General features: G+C 48.1%; 1 protein-coding gene across 3 annotated transcripts; it reads right to left on the bottom strand.

Moving 5' to 3' along the window:
- Nucleotides 1-773: 773 nt before the first annotated feature.
- LOC310889864 (ras-related protein Rab-27B) lies at nt 774-24,200 on the bottom strand. Of its 3 annotated transcripts, none has more exons than XM_083818051.1 (6): nt 24,070-24,200; nt 14,585-14,756; nt 11,546-11,631; nt 9,227-9,330; nt 7,956-8,079; nt 774-6,469 (listed from the first exon to the last, which is right to left on the bottom strand). In XM_083818051.1, exons 2-6 carry the CDS (start codon nt 14,735-14,737, stop codon nt 6,280-6,282), a joined length of 657 nt encoding a protein of 218 aa, XP_083674177.1. In that variant the 5' UTR covers nt 14,738-14,756; nt 24,070-24,200; the 3' UTR covers nt 774-6,279. The 3 variants fall into 3 exon arrangements, with proteins under 3 accessions (XP_083674177.1, XP_083674179.1, XP_083674178.1); XM_083818053.1 differs by lacking the exon at nt 24,070-24,200 and adding an exon at nt 15,878-16,012; XM_083818052.1 differs by lacking the exon at nt 24,070-24,200 and adding an exon at nt 14,862-15,838.
- Between the last annotated feature and the right edge of the window lie 60 nt (nt 24,201-24,260).

Below are 24,260 nucleotides of genomic sequence, written 5' to 3'. Positions count from 1 at the left end.
TTCAGCCTCCCCTTCACCCGAAATCCCGTTTGCGTGGGATTGGCCTCGTTCCCTGGATGGTTTCTGGCATTTATGACCTCGTTTCAATCCAGCATCATCAAAGGGGGATGAGCAGCCCCTGCTCTCTGCACTGGTGCCCAGGTGCAGGTAACACCTCGCCCATCCTACCCCTGTGCCCAGAACAGGCCCGTCCCTCTGCTCTCACACCAAAGCACGCTGGGGACCGGCTGTCCCTTGTTCGAGATGTCACCTCGTGGTGTGACTCGTGTCCCCCGCGTGAGTGACGCTATTTGCACGTGCACCTTTACCTCTGCGCCGGGCTCCTGCGTGCATTAGGGGAAGGAAAGCCAAAGCGTTGCGTAGTCTGGGGTTTGTCTTCTCACCTGTGTCACAAATAGCAGTATTTTGGAAAAAAAAATAGTATTGATCCTTAAATAAGACTTGAATATACCCAGTTTGTCTGTTCCTTTTCTTGTCTTGCTTCAGAAGCGCTGCTCAAACGTAGCGTCGCTTGGGGATTACCTCTGCTAAGGTGCACGTAAAGGCCTGGTGCTGCAGGGACTCCAGGCGCAGGCGAGCGGCGGTGCCCGCTGGGGTTATCCTCACACCAGTGCTGGCTTTGCAGAGCTTCGCGCAGTGCCCGTGGTACGTTGCACCTCTCTCGTGGGAAGGTGGTGAGCTGGTGTTCAGGTCCTCGGGGAGAAACTGAGCTCAACTGCAGGTCAGGAAAAAAAAAATAACCGCTTTCCCCCCAAACAGCTGAGCCAGCCGCTTAAAAACGTACTTTTATTCTGAAAATAACAGTGCAGAAACCGGATCACAGGAATACATTCCTCAGCTGTGTTACACAGACCCACACAGGGGGAGGGGGGGGATCATCTGACAGCATGGTTTGAAGCCACAGGTGCTTTGGCACAAAAAAAGTGACAGTAACATTGTTAAAGCAAGCGCCATGGCCCCAGCGAGGGGGCAGCTATAATGAAAATACTCTCTGCGTTCGAGATCTAGTGTCAGCCACGCTCATGTCACTAGATCTGCCGCAGACGAACGTAAACCATGCTTACCCTAGCACAACAGAAGAAACCACTCGGAAAGGAACTGACAGAGGCTCCTTAGTGTTTTTGCCTGGAAGATGAAAGATACCGCAACGAAACCGAAGAGCAATTCGACATCCGTGAGTAAGTTGGTAAGAGACAAGAGGCTTTTTTTATAATACACAGTTTGTCCATCAAAGCCCTATTGCACAATGAGGACTGACGACTTTAGGGTTTATTTTCTAAAGTTTTCACTAGGTAACTGTAAAAGCACAAAGCAAAGAATCACTTCCTCTGTTGCCTTTAACGAGGTTAGATAGAAATAATAATAAGTTACAAACAGATCTGCCCAGCACCTAAGAGCATAATTCTAAGCCAGATAGCATCCTCTTGGGGAAAAAAAGAACAAAACTCATCCTATGTGGGGGGGTGCACTTCTGGTTTTCTTTCGGGGGAAGAGGGGCAGGGATTGATTTGTTTTAAAGTAAAAGAATTATAAAAGACAGAAAAGAAGCTGTGAAAATTTGGCTCTCTCTTTAAAGATGTCTCAAGCCAGGTCTCACAGCAGTCAGGTTAAAAAAAAACCAACTCATTTTAACGTTTTCATGTCAGTTACAAGACATTGATTTTTTTTTTCCCTTTTCCTTTTCTTTGTGCAATATCAGAGCATGGTCTGAAACGCCTACAGCATTCGCACACGTAAAAATAGCAGTCACTGGAGGTTATTTTTTACACCACCTACGTTTCTAGGGTTATAGTGACGGGAATACAAATTTTAAAATAACAGCTCAATTTTTTTTTCATTTTGTTTTACGTTTAGGCTGAAAAAAAAGCTAGTTACATCCAGGAGCTGAAGTAGATCTAGGAGATAAAAACCTCTTACCTTGAAATAGCCCCAAGGAGTTGCTATGGAGCAGGTATCAAAATCACATCTTGTACAACTTTTAATAAGGTTTCTTACAGGATCCAATCCTCTAAAATGTAAATGGAGGTGTGACAACCCTTTACACAGTCAGAAGAAGGAATGCTTAGCCTTCAGAAAACAGTTTAAGGCAATGGGTTTTTATAAAATTACCAAGCCAGCAACCACAGCCACTGCTCTCAGCTCCATCACACCCTCCTGAGGCCATGCGCAGCTGCAGGAGCAGCAGCAAATTCCCCATCCATCCCTTCTGCTTTTAAAAAAAGCATCTTTCAGGCACCCAACATTTTTTATTTTAACTGCCTTTCCTCTTGCAAATGTCCCAAGAAAGCTGCTGAAAGCGAAGGCAATAGAGAAGATGAGTTATTTAAGCCCCTCGTGCTGGTTTCCCACCACCTTTAGCAGGCACGGAGCCTGCTGGGGGTGACAAGGGGCAGTGGCCCCAGCTGGACAGGGAAATGTGGAGCTGGGAAACCCCATCAGCTGGGGGCACTGGTACCCGCAGGTCATCCTGCTAGCTGTGCCAGCCTGCTTCGTGGGGACGCGGCACATCAGACCGAGAAAAGAAACACGTTAAAAAGTGTCCCAGATAAAAATATTCCGTAAAATGGAAACTGAAGCTTAAATGATTGCAAAGCCTAAGCCGTGTGATTTGCCATACCCTGTAGCCTGCCTTTAAGCAGTGCCTGGACCCCCCCCGCAGCATCGAACCCTACCACAGGCAACAGATCCAACTTGTAAGGCCTTCTGGAGAGCGTATGCTCAAGTGTCTTAAAAACTGCACTGAAGCACAGTCAGTAGTACCCTCCTACCATTCTTCAGTTGATTAATTTTCTTTTTTTAAATCACTAGACACTATTAAACAACAATACAAAAAAAAAAAACCACAACATTCATACCTGTGCTGCCCTGCGCTTCCCAGCCAGCCCCAGCTACCCGACCCCTTCCACCAGACCAGATTCAACAAAGTCTGCTAACTTGAGCCGTCCTGTAAACACCAGCGCCTGAGACAACTGCCAGAGACAAGGAAAACAACTCTACAGAGAGACAAGGAAACAAAATTCTAGTGTCTGTGAGATCCTGCAGGTTGGACCTGTAAAGGACTGGCCTTGCCGTCACCTCTGTCGACGCACAGCGCTACTGAGTCGGGAAATTACTACACAGAGCACAATAAAGCCTGCAGCGAGAGCACTTACTGGACGGCTGCTGAAAAGCTGCAAGAAGATGCTTCTACAGGGACACAAAAAGACACCTTGAAAAAAAGCACTATGTCTAGACTGAAATTCAGACGCAGGCCAACAGGGTCGGAATACTTGCGCTTAATTCCTAGCATCAAACCGGACAAAGCATCGCTGGACCTCCTCTCCCTCTCCACCCCTCGCATGGGATGCCTAGCAGGCTCACAAACAAGCTGTACTTGGCCTCAAAAGCAACTGCTTCCAATTCAAAGACCTATAAGGAAGTTCTGCAACAGCAGGCTTCGAATTCAAGATCTGCTGGGGTGGGGTAAGGCCATATCCAACCAGAGAGATTAAATGAAAGCATATTCATTTCCAAGGCCACTGTCCCAGAGCCACTTTTAGGGCAGAACACGGTAGAGTGAAACACTTCCCCCCACGGGAGCGCAAAAAGGGGGAAAACAGCAGGGTTTGGCACCTGGGAGGGATACGTTCAGGAGTGCAGAGTGCAATCAGAAGGGTCAGAACCAGCAAATAAAGCGCTGTGCCAGCGTGCTGGGCTTTAATCCCGCCACAACAGGCTTCCTGCGGGACAGCACCATCCATCACGCGGATGACTCAGGTGTGGCCTTTCTTTGCTGCGGTTCCCATTGTTTCCAGGACGTTACACACATACAACCTGGGAACTTTAACGCTGCTCTCGCTCTCAGTCTGAGCTGCTCCCGAGCCAAGGAGTGGCTCTGAGGCACCCGTGCAGGGCTGCAGCTGCTTAGCAGGGGATAAAAAAAGGGAGCAAGAGTCAAATGTAGATGGAGAGGGGACAAGACAGGGTTTTTAGCAAGTCTGTTACCTGTTTTTTTTCAAGGAGGGTTAACCTAATAAACAACAAAGCTGTTGGCAGGCATTTAGAATCACTTATTACTTCCTTACTTTAATACCTGAGAGCTACCACACAAAACCTACCGGCAGCAGGTAAGAAACACGCTTCCATTTCTCTCCCTTTTCCTGCAAACAAATCCTTTTGGAATAATGGTTTCATCTGCTTCGTTTTTTTAAAAAACACATAATAATAATAATTAGCTTCCTGTATTAGCAAGGAACAAAACTTTTGCTAGAGTCATTTCCCTTTCATTCCTATATGGATCCCTTGAGTAATAAATAGTGCAACAGCTGGCCGTAAGTTAACTCAGTCAAGCACAGGAGTGCTTCATACACCTGGCTGTATATTATTCACCATATATGCACGTGTATATTCACCACACTTTAGGCACAGCCTGTCACTTCAATAATCTTTACAGTCTCCAAGTGGGATTCGTGGTCTGGTAATTGCAGCGATTTGGTTACTCACCCAAAGGATCTGCTCCTGTGGATGTACCGTCTGCCCCCGCTGACACGCCAAATCATCCACTAAACATTTTATGAGCTGGGTGGAAGAATCTGTCATTTTTTTCATTTTTTTCAGCAGTGAATCTGGTAAATCCTCCGTTTCTGGGAAGCGCTGAAACACTTTATGAGCTTGCTATTCACAAAGTTTGCAATTGTGACTCGACCAAAGCTGAAAACATTTACATAAATGAACGGCTGCGGTTCTGCCAACCCAACCAACCAAGCCTGACTTGTAAAGAGATCTGCCCCTTCCTCCCCTGAATGATTTTTAAGTAGCTTAAAGCGCAATAACCACAAATAGACCTTTAACTACCAGCTGTATAAAACCCAAACTGTTATTCTATAAAAAAGGACGGGATAAACTCTATGCTGTAACCTGGTTTAGAAAATGATCTCTTCGCTTATAAATATAGTATTTTTTCTTTACTTTTTCCTGTATTTATCTGTGCTCGTGATAAGCAGCTTGCTATTTCACTAGAAGTGGTTTTCACCCCTAGAAGAAATCCTTTGCAATCCACCCCGCTGCTGCAGCACACCAGCAGAATAACTTCTGTCCCAAAATACCTGGCAAGCCGTGCAACACGTCTTTATCCGGAGCCGGTCACATATTCTGTACAGAATTTAAGAGACAATTGTCCTGTCGTCTCCTGCTGAAAGCCTGCGTGTACAGAGGACCTGACCAAACCTGCGCGATAACCTCGAGGACCTCTCAGCGTGGCACGATTTGCAGTTCCCTTTTAGGCAGTGCAATACATTCACAAGTTCCCATATCCTACCTGGGATATGTAGTTAATACACCCCATCCCCCCCCAAAAAAAGAAAAAAGAAAAAGAAAGAAACGGGACAGTTTCCTCAAAAGGGGGAGACAATTATTTTTTGCTAATGGCAAGATTCAAAAGGTGCTTCATAAAATATAGTTGATATCTGTTCCCATGCATTACATTCCCATCTGTATAAACTGTCCCTGCAGTGCCAGAATCCCTCTCAATACAACATTTTTTTCCTGTAACGCTCCAATCCCTGCTTGGATTGTTGGCAACATCAGCAATGCTGCACAATTCCCTGATAATTTTTTTTTTATTTTTTAATTAAATGCCCTTCTTCCTGCCCCCAAGCCCAAAACGCACGCACACGGACACGCACGCCACCCCCAAGCAGCTTCTCAGTGACTCAGTCGGGACAGCTTCACAGCACCGCACTCCGTGCAAGCGAGAAAGTTTTTCCGAAGAGGCCACGCACAACCTTTCGTATCTCTGCCTTCGAAAACACGCGGGCCCTGATGCAGATTAAGAACCGTAAAGAAAAAAGATTCCGTGGAAAAATGGCACAGACCTAGAAAACCACCCACCGCCATTTAAATTTCAATATCCAGCTGATGTAGACAATATATTCTTCCCCCCCCCTTTTTTTTTCTTATATATATTTTGAATAGAGCTACTTTCCTCTGTTCAGCATCCCGATCACAAAACAACTAAAGATGAGGGCCGAGGGAACGGGAGAGCGGGGAAGAGCAGGTGGGAGAATTATTCAGGACGATGACACCGTATCAGGAATAATTATTTCAGCACAAGAGCCTCACCGCAATACAGGTTTTAGGTTTTGAAACCAGTTCTTTGGAGGAAAAAAAATGCACGATCCCACTAACACGATGGAACTTTGCTTCTGTGCACGGCTCGACGGAGCAGGTTTGAATTGGGTGGTAGGTCAGCCATGTTCTGATGCGATATTTTCGCCGGTCCTCACAGTTTAGAGGCGAGGTTTAGCAGGCACACTTCTTCTCCTCCGGCTTTGCCGAATCCAGCTTCCCCGAGCTTCCTCCGTTGGCTGTGTCAGAGACTTGCGTCTTGTCCACGCACTGCTCCATGCGTTTCATTATCAAGTCCAGCAGCGTGTCCACGGCCTTCTCCACGTTCTGGCCGGTAGCAGCACTTGTTTCAAAGTAGGGGATGCTAGGGCGAAAAGGAAAAGGTTTACTGGAGAGGCTTTTAAGGCAACGGAGACTGAACTCTTGGTAAGACTCCTGGCCCAGCTATCGGTGGTGGGTTTAGCGTTAATGAAAACAGTGTGAGAGGTTTCTGGGGTTGTTGGACTCTATTTCCCTGCTCGCCAGAACCCGAACTCCTGTTCCTAGCACATGGTGGTGTCACGATATGCACACAAAGCAGAATCATTAATTAAAAAAAATAAATAAATCTGTCCTGACATTTTGACTTCAAATAGTAAGAACGTCAACACAAACCTCGCCTGAAAGTCCTTCAGGTAACCAGAGCGTCTGCTTTAAAGAGAAACCGTGGTCTGCAACACAGAAAGTTTCAGGGACCGTACGACATAGCGTGTCACTGCAGGCTGTGTGGTTTCTCTAACAGGCATACTTATCAAAATATTTAGAAAAAATTACAGTATGTCTTTCAGTTGTTCAGAAATTCCTGACCCACAGCGGATGGATAAGGCAAAAACTGTTTCCCAACTTAGAACAGGGAGAGATTTTTCCCATATTTAAGGTGGAGATTATTTTTTTTCCCCCAGGTATTGAAGAAAACATCAAAAATGTCCTTAATTTTTGCTCCTTTTGAGAACAATTTCTATAGGCAAGTTTCTTTAACACATTTAAAACGGAGGCCTTCTTATTTTAATGCCGAGGTGAGCACAGTTTCTACACCTTTCTCATATGCTCTCTGGATGCCGAATCCTTTCACGTAAGCTTTCCATTCCTACCAATTTCCTTCCAACCCAGAACTGGCACAGTACCGCAGAGGTGCCCCATTACTGCCACTTTTGTCCCGGTCTTTACGCCTTCCAACTTCAGCAAGCGTTAAACCCACTGAGCGCTGGCTCCAGCGCAGAGCTGAAACGCAGCCAGGCACCAGCGCGGGCTCAGCCAGCACCCAGCCACGTGTCTGAGCGAAGACGTACCTCCTACACCAGCCTGCGTGCCACAGTTCCTGCAAGTCTCTGACTCACACCTCGGGTTGTAATCTACTGCAAATGCAGGCATTTGCCTGTTCCGAAAACACACCAAACCTGTGCTCCTTTTTCATACGTGAGCACCTACCCAGCTCCGGCACCTCCCCTCTCTCCCGGAACGCTGCTTCCTACACAGAACCTCTGCCAAAACACGATTTGAAAAGCCCACGCAGGCAACAGACACATTTATGTCCACTATTTTAAAGTAACACTCATTTTTCCTGTAAAGACGACGCCTGTATCACATCATCATGATCTAGATGTTTTATGGTTTTTTGTGTTTCGTGCTATTTCCTACTCAAACAGGTTGATCTGAAAGCGTGACAAGCTAGGATCACTACAGAAGGCGTGTGATACTGCACTGACTACATACCTTAGAGTACCTCTTTCTTGCAAGAGTCTCCAGCCAGGCATCAGCTATACTTCCAACAACCGTAACATTAAATTTTGCTTCTGCCATAATGTGCTTACCCGTATTTGTCTGCCAGATCTTTTGCTTGCCTTTCGTTTACCTCCCTTTGGTCGGATAAATCAGCTTTATTACCAATTAACACGATATCTGGATTCTCACAATATGCATTGGCTTGCAGCTGACCTAGAAGGAAAAATAAACAGGAGAGTTAAGAGAATGCTGGAAGTGCCTTAGAGACTCAGACTGCTGACAAAACAATCCAAAAGGCCTGCAACACGGAAGAAAGTAGGGACTCAACTTGGTAAGCAGTGGAAGATTGCGATGACACCAACCTTTTAGTGGGAGGAATCTCTGAAGAAATTCAGCTAGTATATAAAATCTGATGGAGCTGTTTTCACAAATCTGCCTGGATTCTTGCATCATCCCCACTTCAGCTCACTGGCTGAAAAGCTACCAGCTGGAAAAGCAGCAACCTCCGTCCTTCCAGAACTCTAAATACCCTCAATTAAAAACAAACTTTAAGAATTTAACCTTTCTTTCACTTTTAGTCAGGTGGTTGTCCCAATAAAAACTCCCTACAGGTGCCAGCTGTAATTCCATTTGCCTTGCTAAGGGTCAGAATACATTCAGCTGTTCAGTTAGTAAGGCAAATACTATCTGCTTCCAAACAAGAACTTCAAAGACTGATTTTAACCAAAACCTCAAAAGCAGGAAGGAATCTCATTCTGTTTTGCTAATACAAATCACACCATTAAACTAAACAGCATTTCCCAAGCTCCTTTGTATCATCTCAAATAAGGAGACTGGCCAAAGAAGTGTCAAATACCAGAAATTTTCAAGAGGCGACAGATTTGTTTGGATTGTACCAAATCCAAACAAGATTATCAAGTATGTGTTCAGAAGTCTACCATGCAAAAAAAAAAAAAATAGAAGAAAAGCGTGCATCTTTCAAATCTGATGAAACTTTCGCCCCAAACCAAAGGGCGTATCCTGCTCGAGGCAAGTCAGCGTAGCCCAAAGTAAGTCACAACAGGGTGCCACACTCCACAGGACCACAATCCACGTCCTCCTACCTCTGGCAGCCCTTCAGTTGTAATGGCGCATGCAAGGATGACAACTCATCTCATGTGCACCTCAAACCTTGATCCGGAGCAGAGGTGCTTTAGAGCACGCAGGCTGTGAGTACCTCACATATGGCCGCTTTAGACATAAATACCTTTGAGGATTTTCCAGTTCACCAACACTGATACACACAAAGCCTAGAAGCACAAAATACATGCAGGAAAGCTTCAAGTCAACCAATAAATGCAAACTCTGTAGTTCTACTTACTCATCCAATTTCTGACATTTAAGAAGCTCTGTTGACTGGTGAGATCAAACATCAGTAAAAAGCCCATAGCATCTCTGAAAAATGCTGTGGTGAGGCTTCGAAACCTGGAGGAGGAAAAAAAAAAAGAGCATAGCTCTATTACAAAGTGAGCTCTAAGATTCGAGGTAAGCACATTTCTTTGGCAAAACGGAACTGAGTAAGGAGAAAGAGATGAAGTAAAAGAAAGGTTTTCCAAATCACTTGTGAAAAACTATTAAAAAAATCCCAGTCAGAAAAGTCTGCATGATTTAAAGGATGTACATTCCCTTGGAAGTAAAAAAAAAAAATAAAATGTGATTTTCATTTTAGCTATGATACATCACATCAGTCAACACATATTAATCAGTGTGTTAGTAACTGGCCAGAGGAAGCTTATACGTGAGAAATAAACATTGTCGGTGACTAATGCATCAGCTCAAATTCTGTCTGATTTAACCTGGGACGGAGACAGAGAGAGAGAAGAGCTGGCTAACGTAAATAAGCTGAGACAGAAGCATTTAGTGCATCACAGATCACAGGGACACGGATGCTTCTGGTGAGATTACATGCACTTAGCTGATGGATGTGCACTGCCTAGTACAGTAACTATTAAAGAAAATAAGAGTAGTTGGCTGTTTACACGCTTTCGATTGTTCGATGCAATTTTCTACTGGTAAGCTCAGCAATAAGGAAAGGCAACCTGGTTTTGCAGAGCTCTAGCCACACGTGCGCTCTGTGCATTTACACTCCCCTACAGGCTTCCTGCAAAGCCATGGAGCTGGACGAAAAGTACAAACCATGAAACTGCAGCCGTTTGTCACCAGAAGGTCACAACTCTGTTCAAATCAGAAACGTGAAGACAATCCAAACGATATTACATGTTTCAGAGTGCTGGCAAACCACGCAACGGCACTCTGGTGTTTTGTATATGGCGGGGATCGACCCCATCCCAAAACAGCACTATATAATCCTGCAGAAACTAACGGTGGCAGAAACAGAAACGGGTATTTCATGACACACGTATATACAGATTAAAACAAAAGCTCTCCACATAAATACATCAGATACCCTGACACACTCTTTGTATTTCTTCTCAGCAAAAGGAAATAGCCTCGAAATGTTTAACTTTTACTACGTAGATGGTGTTTGAGGGTAAGCACGAGAGATGCAAACAAAATTTCAGCTTGCTTCTGCTTTTCACATGGCAATAACCCCTCCCACACGGTGTTGGCACTGCTTATTTAGAAACCCGAAATCTGCCTCATCACTACTCTGCTTCCTCTGCAGTAGGCGGACGCTTTCGTCCACTGCTCCTCAGCTGCTGTTAGAGGTGTGACGTGCAATTTCTTCCCTTGTCAACAGATGGTATCAGCAATCATGCTGAGGGCAACCTCACACACAAAACCCAGCCGGGGAAGCTTAAGAAAGCGGCACGCACACTTCTCCCTCTCAAAGAAAAACAACAGGACCAAGTTCAATAGTGCCAAGTGGAAAAGGTCTCTGGGAATAGCAAACATCCCTGCAAACAGAAGACGGGGAATAACTGGTTAAGGAACTCTTCTGCAAAGGAAGATTTGGGCCACTCACGAATTTCGCATCCATCAACCACAGTGTGCTGCTGCAAAGAGGGCAAGCGCGACCAAAACCATGCAAGCAGTCAGCGTTGGTAAGACTTGAACCAGAACTCTCCACCCCGTTGCATCCTGGTGATGAAAGGGACATCAGTCCAGGGCAATACAGAAGAGAACGTGCTCCTAACAGAAAGCCTGAGCAAGTCAGGGGCACTTAAACTGGAGAGGACTTAAGGAAGGTGTCACGCTGTTCTGGACCTCGTCCATCGGAGCTGTGAACACCCGCACGAATGCAGACTGCACAGCCTCTGTGAGCAACCTGCTCCGGTGCTTAACCGCTCGTGCTGTTAGTGCTTTTTTTTCCTTCTACCTACTAGGCTTTTGCTTTGCTGCAGCTTGAGCTGGCGCCTCTGGTCCTCCAGCCGCGAAGCTGAAAAGAATCTGGTCTGCCTCATGTGCCTCCGCCTCCTGACCTGTTTTAAGGGCACTCCACTGGACTTCAGTTATCAGTATAAAGTACCTCATCCTGGGGGGCCCAAAAATGGGAACAGTACTCCAGATGTGGCCTCAGAAGTGCTAAATAAAGCGTCAGAAAAAGCTTTATTTCTGGAAAATACTTTTCTTGTCCCAAATTAAGAGGATTTTTGAGATTCTTCACATGTATGGGCTAATGGTTTACCCACAAATGTGGAAAAACTCAGACTTCATTTCTAACGAGCTGAACCCTTACCTTTCCTGTCCAGCGGTGTCCCAAAGCTGGAGATGCACCTTGAAGGCTTTTCCTGCAGATCCATTTGGTCCTCTGCTATTGTATACCTAACGAGAGAGTGCAATCAGTAAACACATGAATCACACGAAACCTTCGTTTGGAAGGTTATTTGGTCACATTTAGTACTTCAAATTAGACACCAGTTCTGTAAAACCTGGTATAGCTCTGTGCTGAGCAAGCTTTCTGCGCTCTGCTTCGTTGCTGTCCTTGCAAGATTTGCAGCTGGCTGACAGCGTTAGCCACTATTACTAGAACTATTTTTGATTCGTTAAGTCCTGTTAGACATCAGTGACTTCCTTACCAACTGCACCCGTAACCTTGTGGCGCTTAAAAGAAAGCACCGTGACCTTTTTCTGGGGCTCAATTCCTTATTGAACAAAAACAATGTGTACACTAACCGTTACAGTAAAAGACAGAAGGAAAAAAAACAAATACGAGCCATTTTTGTTCTCTGAACTTGCTCAGCAGACTCTTAGCAATTTTAAAAGCAGGGAAACGTTGCCCCTGCATTTACAGCAAGAAGATACGGACTTTTTGGGCATGTCTTTATCCAGATGCTCCACTGACCTTATTCGAGGAAGAGGAATGCTTCTTCGCCTGCTCTCTCTGGGCTGTAAAATACAGCATTCAGCTTTCCTGCGCAACCCAGTTAATATTAATTGGGGGTTGGACTAAATGACCTCGGGAGGCCCACTACAACTTAGGTTATTCTGTGATTCCATGGATTTATTTAAACGGCTGTAATTTCAACACGTAGCTTCTAACCAGAACATGCTTTTCTTTCCTTTGTGGCAGGTGCCAGATCTGAGAATCTGAGAAGAACCAGCAGGATCAACCACACACCACGCTTTGCGAATTAAATAGGCTCACTGAAGCATGTTCCTGCAATACCCAGCATTATAAACAGGGAATTTCACGGGGTCATTTTTTAATATGACTTTTACGCACCACAAGAACACACACACATTGAACCTTTTGGATCTCCTTCTTAAAAGGACGTGTTATTCAGACGGACCTTCCAGATGTTTTAAAGCTCGTAACTGCGCGTGAGGCGTAGTTTCTTCCGTCCTTATAAAACCCATCTCGCCCCAAAATGTACGGCAGTGGAAAATTACAGAAGAAATCTGTCTGCAACCTTTCGCAGAAAAGTTCAGCCCCCTGGAAGGAAGCCAGCACCCGTGTTCAAAACACGCTAACGAGCGTCTGACCAGGCAGGGAAAGAGCACACCAGCAATCTGCGTGTTCAGACATTTCCTTGCAATAAAACTGCTTTTAATGTTTTCCTCTCGTTCTATCAGGGGAATCCAGCGGTGCGGTGGAGGCACCGGGTTCCCCTCCGACCTGTGCATCGTGCTTAACCGGTCCGAGCTGCTGGAGTGCTGATTAGGAGTAATTTAAGACATAATCCAGAGCCCTGATTCTTTTATTCTACCTCAGGCCTAATGATTAATTCTCCAGTACTGCTGATTTACAAGAGTTACCTGCTAATTGCCTGGTTCCCCACGGACCTAAACGCACCTAGTGTGTCCTGACCACACTATAAACCCGTGTGCTGCTATGGCTCAAGCAGGGGACCAAGAAAAGTGTGATTCACCCCTAAAACCCATATGGGGCAGGGGACCAAGAAATGTATGATTTACCCCTAAAACCCATACAGGGCCATCTCTTCAGTGGGGCTGGCAAGTACCCTCCACAATGGCACCACCGAACTCAACACCACAGCCACAAATGCTCTCAGCCATAAAAAAAAAAGTTGTTAGGGAGGTTTTGGGTGTCTGGGGGAATGAAGCTCACCTTTTTGCACAGTAATAGGGACCGGAAAACACGTGAAATGGCAACACGTGAACAACTTTATATTGCCAACGCATTCATTCTCGTTCAACTACTTCAAAACTGGGAAAGCTTTTAAGAAAAATATTTTAAATGCTTTTTAACTCTTACATCGACCTGATGGGGCTGAGAAACATGGCTTTGTTGAAAGTAAGTAGTGGGAAGTTTTGTCAGAACTTGACTTCTCAGGAAAAAGGGTCTGCCCCTCTCCAGACTGAAAAACTCTCCACAAGCAGCGGTTCTCCTGCCCCTTGAGCATCTCTGCATTGTCAAGGCTTCCAAGGACTTTTCGTGCAAAATCCTTCAAGTATTTAAATTTTAAAAAATGCAAATTTAAAGAGGTCTCCATATGTGAACTGGGCAAGTATTTACATCTTTTTTTATCAAATAAAGAACTAAAATCATCCTCCAGGGTCTAATATCTTGTATTTATCATGGTTTCACTGTTCAAGCAAGCCGGAACGATTCCTATTAGGAAGTTGAATTTGTCCCCTATATTTAGCTTGTATCTGGTATCAGGATGTACGAGCAGATACATTAGTCATGTGAAATTAAAACAGAGCAAGCATGCTCTCATATTCCTGAAAAGAGTCTGACTGACGCTACAGAAGACTCTCATCTTCTATTTAGGATAAAGAAATAAATGCACTGCGGAGCAGGCTTGCACGCCTTGCATTAGGAACTACATCAATCCTACAAGGGCTGCTGATAACAGACTGCTTGCACTCATTTGTCAGCCCTGCTGCTGATGGGGAAGCAGGGAAGCAGCAGGCTCTTTTGCTAGTTTACCGTCTGATCTGGAAGCGAGCTGAAACTTCTGCGTTTCTGAAAGTTTCCATCTTTTCTATTTACATTTTTATGTTTTGGGGCCGGAGTTATTTCTAGTCATAAGCAAGCACACCTCATTCACGAGCACTATGGAAACCTGTTCTTGGAAATATGCAATAAACCACTTACCAGTCCCGCATTGGGATAAAGATAATGGCATTTTTCTCCTTTATCCAGTTCCTAATTGTGATTTGCTTAAGCCAAGAGCTAGACCAGGAAAAGCATTATCAACATGCCATATCCCACAGCAAGAGAAGCAGCACGCATCGACGTCAAATTTGTTCTCAGCAGTAACGAATAAAGATAAAAGGAAGCTGCTATCATTCGTACGAGACAACTTACCACTCGTTTTTCCCGAAAATCTATCCCTACTGTCGTGATGAATTTGGGATTAAATTTGTTATCGGTGTATCTGTAGAGGAACGTTGTTTTTCCAACCCCAGAGTCTCCAAGGGCCAGGAGTTTGATCAGATAATCATAGTCTCCATCAGTCATAGTGCTAATTTTTAGGAACCTACGTAAAAAGAAGAAACAAAATGTTTTAAAAAGAGAATGACCCCTCCCCTTTTCTCTTTGTTTTTGCCTCATTTAGAGTTCTGGCCACTGAAATGCCGCTGGCCTGTGTGCACGGTCGAAAATTACGTCCTCTGGAGCTGCACGGCCTTCTGAGGCTGTTCCTTCGGCTGACTCCTCCCGGTGGGCTTCGTCCCAGGAACCATCCACCGGCTTTAGGAGCAGCTTTTCATCGGTTAGAAAAGGTTCTGCTGCTGCTCCTCTGTAGGCGGGGGTCAGTGTCACACAGCCTGACGAAAGAAGGCTTGCAAAGACTTGCCTTGGATGACGAGACTTGCGGGGCTCAGGCTACTAACAGCACTGCATGAAGTTATCAGGGCTACGTATTTTTATCTCGACAGAGACGTGTTTTTCCCTCAAAGAACTAATTAAGAAGCAGAGTAGGCAATCATCCCGGGGTCACCGTTAATAAAGGCAGGGCTCTCCCGCACAGTTTATTCACTAGCGCGACCAGAGGCACGCACATCTGCCTCGCTCCGCGACGCACGCAACAAAACCCGCCCCCTAATCAAATGCTGCCCGATGCTAATTGGAGTGAAGACGAACGAAAACCAGATGGCAAACCCGCAGCGTGGGCTCGGCTCTGCCACAGTGAAGTTGCTTTTTTGCCTGCAGCTTGATTTATTTCCTGCAGGCCAGGAGGAAGCGTTTCGGGTTAGGCGATGTCCTGAGGAAACCACAAACAGCTCCGGGTTTAGGCTATTTTCTGCAAACGAGACCAGCAAAGCCTGCCCTATTAGGTACTTGTGAAACAAATACATCAGGAAATCACAGGGTAAGACAAATTCCCAGCAAGGGGGAAATCTCCCTCCTCTTTGCCAGGCTGCCTCCCAGCCCAGGCAGAGCTCCTGGAGCTAAATGTATGCCACCGAAACGATTCCCCTGAGATTTTCACGGCCCCACACAGCACGTCCTGAGTTTTCCCAACCTGCTGAGTCAAGCGACATGGTATATATGGGAGGGAAAATCCCATTACTGTATTGGCTTTGCCAAGTTTTGCCCTGCAGAGGAAGGAAAGGGGACGACATACGCAAGAAATAGGCCTATAAAATATTTATTCACCTGCTTGAAACGCCTTGATGAGGAGAAAACTGGAATTACGCGAAACACCAGCTGGTTTACATCCTCTTCGCTTGTTCTCAATGTGATTTAAGTCCCTCGCTTTTTCCAACGTTTTGTTAATCCCGAGCCCAGATGAACACATCCGTTCCGTTCGCATCTTTACGCTGAGATTAATCGCTGCGCTACCAGAGCGGGAGACCCGGGGTCACGCTCCATTCATAAAACCTCCTCCTTCGTTCGGTGCAAGCCCTTAATTTCCATCAGGATAAAACCTACGTTCTTGAGCACTTCAGTTAGCAAGCACTGGCCTGCTTCGCCTGAAATAGAGATCCCAGCCCGTTTTGACTACCCTGTATTTCAAGAGCTTTAAGGATAAAAGCAAGCTGGCTGCGTACCAAGCCGTTTCATTGTATGAGCCGCCTACCTCTGACAGATCCAGAGCCACCCAGAGAGGCAGGACAAGCTTGTGATCCAAATCCACCTGCAGATGACAAGGGTTTAAAGAAATTGGAGGAAAAGGCTCTCACCTGCATGCTTTGCTCTGCCTTACTCTGCCTCCGTCCTGCGCTCTTCAGAGGTCAGAGCGCCACCGCAGCACCGTCACCAAAATTAATTCAGTACCTTTCACCTTTCCCACGGTACCTCAGGTTTACCAGCAGGGTGAGACTACTTTCTGCCCAGATGTTCAAGGATGATCAAAATCAAACTGTTTCTGGTCAACGCAGTAACTCTTCTTTGGGTAATTCATTCAAAAAATCAGAAAAAAGGAAGATGATTCCCCCCCCACCGACGCCTGCCTGTTAATACGAACGGTCCTCTCCGCGGCCAGACCCAGGGCATCCTGGCAGCCTCACCCTCTTCCTCGCTTCACCCTCTTCATTCTCCTGACTCCTTAGGAAAGTAAGTTCATAACACGTAGGACGAAGCCTATTTATTCCCTTGGCTTGGAACCTGAAGCCACTAAGAAACCCTTCCTAGCTTGGCGAGCTCTTTGATGGAGACCGGCTGAGCACGCTGCGCGAAACGCTGCCGGCGGGGAGCTCACGGGCCAGACCCATCCTCTTCCATCCCATTTCCATCACTGACTTAATGCTCGCAAAATGCTGCCGTGCAGCAAACCACGCTCTCGTTCCGCGGGAAATTTTACCATGAAGATCTTCACTTCGTTTCGAATGAAAATGCTAAAACTATTACTGCTTACTAGCAATTACTATTAAGTAAAACATCTAAGCTTGCTCTTCACCGTGTCTGTGATTTAATTGGGTTTAAAAATTCTGAATGTTTCGATTTGCTCCATGGCAAATGTTACCTTAGATAATACCTACAACTGAGGTATAAGAATCAAACTATAATATCTGAGGTTCATAACAAAAAAAAGCCTTTACTTCAAGCGTTTTTGCGCAAGTCTCAAAAACACATCAAAATTTTCCACTAAGAAATCAGCAAGGCCTTTTTTAAGAAAAGCGTAATATACTTTTCTTCATTCTAATCCAACTGTAATTATAAATGGCTCAATAGATGGAGCTCCTGAAAAGAAATACCCATGGGCTGTAATGTACAAGTCTCATGTAAAGACAACACAACTTAATTCATGGTTTTCCATAATGGTATCCCAACAAACAAACACAAAACAGCCCAAACCACCACCACCACCGGATCCTGGCATCTTACCCTTCAAGTCCTCACCATCCCGAAAGCATCGCACGGGTCTGAATTTGTAAGAGAAGCTATGGCAGACGAAAGGCAGCTTGCCACTCGACTCACCCACCTCACCTTCCAGTTCCAAGCCCTGCTCTCGCTCTGGTGGCGTGTTATCGTCCGGAACCCAAACACAGCTCCCAGCCGTTCCTCCCCAGCCTTCCCGGCAACGTGGCCGATAGCCAGAGGATGATAAATGTGTCATTTCGCTGCTGTTCTCCCGGGCTGTGCGTCGAGACAGCGCCTGATTTTAACGACACTTCCCTGCTTTCTTGGCAGACAAGATTCCCATCTAGACCAGAAGCAGCATCCTGTTTCTTGATTGATTATTTTCTCCCATCCCTATTTAATGTTCTCTAACTACAGGGTAAGAGATCGTTTAAAATCTGGCACTTGTCAGCAGATGCTCCAGAGAGCGTTTTCTCAATAGAGAGACAAGGCTTCAAATAAACCAGCCTAACCTTCAGATGTTTTAGTTGTAGCCTACGGGAGAGGCAAATCTACTCCTCGGACACCACACTGCTGCTCTGCACCCGATGGGGAATTCGTAAGAAGCACGCTTTGGCTCTCCCTGCACGCTTGGAGGAGTATCTCGAGCACAGCAGCATGACCCTCCGGCATCTCCTACAGCGGGGACACAAGGAGTTCGAAGCACATCTGCCGGTATCAGCACATTTCAGCCTGGTATCAGCCGAAGCCGCGAAGCGTGTCCTGTTTTGCTTCCTGACAGCCTCACCCTTTCCTATGTGGATTTCCCAGTTCTCTTCTTGCACTTTCCTAACAGGCCAGAGATGGCACGGCTGCTCGGGGCTGACTGCACGCCGCATCCTCTCTTCTTCCATTGGCACTGCTCCTGAAAAACTACAAGTACGGTTCCGAATTGAAATCTAACCCGGTTTTGAAAAAAAAAAAAAAACACATTAATTTTGGCTGGGCACAAACTGCAGAAAAATGGTTTCAACTCAGAAACTCTTTTAACTCTCAAGACGTTTAGACGTGTAGTAAAAACAAATCAAGCAGGCTAAAACTCTGATGAACCTAACCTAAAAATAGAGCCCGTTAAGTCATATTTTCGCCCTCTCGGAAGTGGAAGGGGTTATTTTATGAAAAAAATCTTAAAACTTTTAAAAACCCGTCCAGTTTGGAATTTAGATGTTGAAAGGATGCCCTAAACAAACAGACGACACGCTGAATTTTCTGATAATGCATTTTCTAATTAATGGAGACGGTTGTTTAAAAGAGGACATCTTTATACTTACGTAAGCAGCTACTGGGAATATCATTAAGGAAAAGCTATGCCCGCAACGAGAGAGAAGTCAGTTCCAGAAAACAAGATTTTCTTCCCCGACGCATTATTAGTTAAAAGGCCAACACACACAAATGTTGGATAAACAGCGTTAGCTCTAGAGAGCGCGGGATGTAAAATGGCAGCGCACATATTGTACCAGCAGCTGGTCAGCAGAGACTCCTTCCCTCCGCGGCAAAACGCGTCGGCACCACCGCGATTCATCTGTTTTTACATTGAAAAAACCCAAAGCTTGAGGACAAAAAGAACCGGTGACGGTCAGCGGCGGGACGCAGGTGACCAGGACACTCGTCACCCACGCAGGCGCGAGCGGAGATGTCCCCGCTACCAACGTGTGGAAGGTGCCGATGGGCAAAGCCGCCCCGGGGGAGGACGGGCTGCCTGCTAGGCGCCCTCTTCCATTCGCTTCTCGACGACAAAAACCACTCACGGCAGTAGGTTCCTGCTGCAAATCGGAGCCGGTACGTACAGAGGGATGGAACCGCGTCGTCTCTAGCTCTGCGTGACCTCCTAACGAAACCATCCGGGCTGTTGGATCAGAATATCCGAGGGAAAACTGAGCTACTGAAAGAAGACAAGGCAAAACAAACCAACTACAGAATCTGCCCTGAGCCCCCAGCCTCAGCAGCCAGGCCACGCAAATGCTCAACCAGGACGACGAGACCTTCCAGGTGCCAGACTGGTTTTACCCCAGGTGAGAGCAGTTTTTAACCATACCTTGAAGAGAGAAGCCGCCCCCTGGTTTTCCGGCTTCTTTTTGTCTTGTTTTCAATCCCTGAGGCCTCTGCGCACTTTATGAAGAGCTAAATCCTAGTCCCACCCCAAATACCCACAGCCTGGTGGGACAGCGTATCCCAAGAGACAACCCCTCACCGATCACATCCTTAACATCCGACTCATCAGCAGGCACATCAGACACCTCTTCCCTAGCAGAAAGCACCTCAAGGGAAGTCTGCAGGACGAGGTGGGACGCAGACAGAAGATTTAAATGAAATTTAAGAGCGCGTTAGCGGACAGTAGCCTCACAAAGCCTTCCCGAGCAGACAGATGGGACACGGCGATGGCGAGATAAAGCTCCAGCCAGTTACCCCAGCATCACGCCATGCTTTGTCAGCAGTCACCCGCCAAAAAAGCTGAGCCTCACAGCTGCCAAGGAAATGGCACACAATGAGCCAAACGCTTTTTGTTTTTTCCCTAAAAAAAAAAAAAAAAAAAAAAATAGAACAACTCGCTGGAGCTACGCTGAGCTGAAACGAAAGCTGGCTCCTCTCCTCAAAACCGGGCTCACACGCTCATTCCCACACGGGAGCAACAATACAGAAGAAATGGAGCAGTGGCGTGAGAGGAGAGATCTCCCATCCTTTCCTTCCTTAAAGCAGAAAACCCCAAAGGACCGGAGGGAGCACCACAGCATTTGAGCGCAGACAGGTTCAGGATTTGGGACGTGGAGGCTCTTGGCCGGCCTCAGCCCGGTGTTTCACGCCTGAATGTACAAGGAGTGGACGTGCACTGGGCACAGCTCCTATTAAATGCAGGAGGAGGAGGGTAAGGGGGGTGCTGTCACAAGCACCGGGTCACCTCGCGCCCTACCAGCACCACCCAACTTGCCATAAAGCCAAAGGGCGAGTCCGAGTAGCTCTTTGCTGCCTTGCCGTTCAAACCCCCTCAGCCTCTCCTGCTCCTCTGAAGGCAAGCGCGACCTACCACTCATTACGTTCCTTATCTGTCATGAAAAAAAAAAATAAATTCTATGAAAATTTAGGAGCTAATACGGTTATCGGAAAGGCACCAAGTGGGTTAGACTTCCCTTTTAACTGCGGGAACACGATATCGTTATCCATGCTTCATCTGTCCCTGACCTTATCAACTTCTGGTTGTTGCGGATCCAAAACTCATCACAAATCTTTTGCAAAGCTCCTTTGACAAAAGCCAGCCCTCGCAACCACACGCACGACTCTTAGGCTGCTTTTTGCCAGCTCTCTGTTTAAATTCAGGAACCCCGACAAGCTGGTGAAGACACCCAACTGGTTGATTACATCTTTAACCCCATAACTGATCCCCAAATCAAACCCAAACCTGCCTTTTGGAGCATCTTCATGGCGGAGAATTTAACAAAAAGTCCGAATCGAGACTAAGCCTTGGAGAATTTCTGCTTTGTGCTGCCTGCAGATAACGAGCTGTATGCACAGCAAAGGAAAAAAAAAATGATGATGATGAAAAAACAGGCATATAAATGTGGGAACGGGTCAGAGCTGGGAGGCCATCCTCTTTACAGAAGCTTCTGAAACAGAGGAAAATTAAAAGCTTCTACTTTTTATCCTCCTTCTTCTACTTTTAATAATTTCTTTTTTAAACAAAAAGCTTCTAATTTTTCATCCTCTAGAGATGGATCCCCGTCCCTGGAGGTCCGCAGGAGGTTACAAAACCATGACTGAGATATTCAGCCAACCCTGCCCGGCACAGGAGCGGGGACTGACTGCTCTCCTAAAGTCCCGAACCCATTTTGCCATCTTACACCCGGCCCCTTGTAAACCAAAGCTGGTCAGAAACGACTTGTGGAAATTTGAAATTATACCACTCTTTCGCAACCCTCACAGCAGCTTTCCTTCTGCTGTCAGATGGGTAGAGGGGACTTTGGGCATACCTGAAAATTAATGGGTTTCATCCCATACAGCTGAGGACAGGCTCGGAAAGCTCCTGACGCTCTGAGAGCTCATTTAAACAAGCCGGGCAATCATGGTAAGCCACAAGAGCAGCCGACGCCTCCCTCGGCACGTTAAGGCGGATTTCCGTGCCCTGTACAATTCCGGTTAAATAAAAACGCACGACGGTGATCAAAACGGCTTGGCTTGTCGAATAATCCCATCCCATTTATCGCGGCTCTTTAAGGACCGAGAGAACTGTAAGGGAGGTTTCTTGAGACAGAAAGTCATCAGTTCTAACGCGCTAATGGCTATCGTACATTTAAAGCACCGCTTTGGAAAGAGCAGATCATTTCCTCTTTCTGCGGCAGACGATCTTATGGGAGCACTGAAGCAATCTGATTATTGCACGCAAGCTTCGGGACTCCAAGGCTACGGCGCTGCTCAGGCACAAACGCTCGTCCCACAAGTTTTGAACCCCTCGAAGCCGCAGAGGGCAATAAGCTGCCACAAGCAAGGTTAGCAGTGAGTTTTATCACCCTCATCTACTGGAACTCGCAGGTTTTAAAGAGTTAAAAGGATGCATAGATCCCCAAGCATCTTTTCCGCTACGATATTTGACAATTACATCGTCCGCGCTCCATCAGCCACTCCAGAGAGTTACTCAGTGCCTGATAAGCCCACTGCGTTTTAGATCACTGAAACTATTTCCGCGCTGCCTGGTCATTTTGTACGGCTGCACTGCCGAGAACAGAGGTGGAATATCACAGCACGGCAGGCCGGGATGCCCACACCGGGTCACGCTCGGATCTCCGCCGTCACATCAACCTAATGCCACCGAGGCCACCAGCCCGACCTGGGGATGGCGGGGAGGGACAGACTGCCCGGCCTGGCCTCACCCCAGCATCACCCGAATCAAATCAAATCCTGCCCCACTCTACCACGCAACAGACATTGCTTCGCCGGGCCGTGCCTCAACACACAAAATGCAAAACGCGGACTTTCTGCTGCAGTAATCCTTGGTTCCTTGGTGAAAGAGAGCAAACCTGAAGCCTTCACGGGAAGAAGCAGCACAACGTATACGTAGAGCCTCCTCCGCAGCCGCTCCGAGACGACAGGAATGCCTTCACTCGCAGGAAAATCAGCTTGGAGGTCTGAGGCTGCGATGCGTGAACAGGGAGGGAAAAAAATAGCATCCTGCAGAAAAAGAAGCTGCGCAGCTTTCTCGAGCGCGAATTTGGACTTTCGGCAGGCTGGACTCGCAGATATCTGGGTAAGCAGCACGCAGCTGCGTTTTGTGCCACCTTCCTAAGGGAAGCATATTTTTCAAGTTGCCGTTACGCCAGTTTCTGCCGCAGCAACTCCTAGGCACACGCTACGGGAGCGGGTTAAGGGAGCCTTCCCGCAGGGGCTGCCACGCAGCGCTGCTCCTCCCAGGGCAACGCCGAGCCCCGCGCCGTGAGAGCCGTCGCCTCCCTCTGCAGCTGTTCAAACTTCCCTGACACCACGGCTCGGCGGAGCCTTCCAGCAACGCCGCGTGCCGACCTGCCAGCGGTGCCTCCCCGCGCGTCCCCTCGTCATGCCCCACCTGGGGAGCTTCACCCGCCGCCGACGAACCCACCAGCTTTGTTGGGAAGAGTCCCTCGGCGCGGGGAAGCTGCTCCTCCTTCGAGTCGAGCCTGAGTAAGGGACGGGACGCGGCGGCACGCTCTCTTTCACCGGAGTGAATTAGCACGACTCCAGCGCTTGGCCTTTTTCCCCCATACGCCTGCAAGCGCGCGATCCCTTTCGCCTCCAGCGCTTTCCTCCACCCGCAGCCCGCAGCTTCGGCTTACTTTAAGGAGCGTTTCGCCCGAGTTCGGAGGCGGCGAGCTGTTTCCCTGCTGCTCCGCGGGCCTGGTGCTCCCGCAGGGAGCTGGGGTCCCAAACCCGCGGGTGACCCCCGTGGGGTGCGATGGGACCCCAGACCCCCCGTGTCACGGTGCCCGTGAGCGGGGCCGGTTTCCAAACGACAAGCGTATCCCTTCTGTGTCTGCGCCCATCTTCTTCTACGCTTCGTCTCCCGTTCTCGGCTCACCCCTGCCGCGGAGGCGCGGGTGCCGGCGGCCCCGCGGGAGCCATTTCGGGGTAACCACCTTTTGGGCGCGACGAAGCCGCTTCGGGCGCCCCGAGAAGCGCAAAGCGAGGGGAGAAAGCCCCGGGTGCAGGCGGGTGGGAGCACCTCTGCGCCTCACGGGGCCTGGGGGGGGGGGGGGGGGGCTGCCGGCTCCCTCAGCCCCCCCGGCAGGGACCGGGATCGGGCCCGAGCCCACCTCCCCTCCCCCTTCTTCCCCTTCTTCCCCTTCCCCACCCCTCCGTCCGGCGGCGGGGGCCGGAGGTGCAGCCCCGCAGCCCGGCGAGCAGCGCTAGGCCGTGCCCGCGGCCGCCCGGGCTCCATCGCAGCGCCCCGCCGCGGGGCCGGGGGCCGAGAGCGGAGGGAGGGAAGGTGGAGGGGGGGGTCCCGGTGCCGCCCGGCCGCCCCCCAGCCCGCTCCCACCGGCACCGACCTGCTCCGGGGAGCGCCGCGCCGCCTGCGCTGCTTCCTGCTGCCGGCGGCGGGGGGGCCGGGCGCCGAGCGCCTCCCTCTGCGGGCGGCCGCGGGGCTGGAGCCGGGGCGGAGGCGGCGCCGCCGGGGCCTCCCCCCGGGCCGAGGGCTCAGCCCCGCTCTCCCGGTGCCCGGGGGGAGGAGAGCGGGGGG

The sequence above is a fragment of the Anser anser genome, assembly GCF_964211835.1.
Source record: "Anser anser genome assembly, chromosome: Z".
Lineage (NCBI taxonomy): Eukaryota > Metazoa > Chordata > Aves > Anseriformes > Anatidae > Anser > Anser anser.
This window is presented reverse-complemented; position numbering and strand designations above follow the sequence as displayed.

Coding starts and splice junctions, on each gene's coding strand:
- LOC310889864 (XM_083818051.1), bottom strand. CDS start 14,737: ATGACTGATGGAGACTATGATTATCTGATCAAACTCCTGGCCCTTGGA. Junction 11,632..14,584: donor ATTTTCGGGAAAAACGAGTG/GTAAGTTGTCTC, acceptor CTCTCTCGTTAG/GTATACAATAGCAGAGGACC. Junction 8,080..9,226: donor AAATGTCAGAAATTGGATGA/GTAAGTAGAACT, acceptor TTTTCCTTCTAG/GTCAGCTGCAAGCCAATGCA.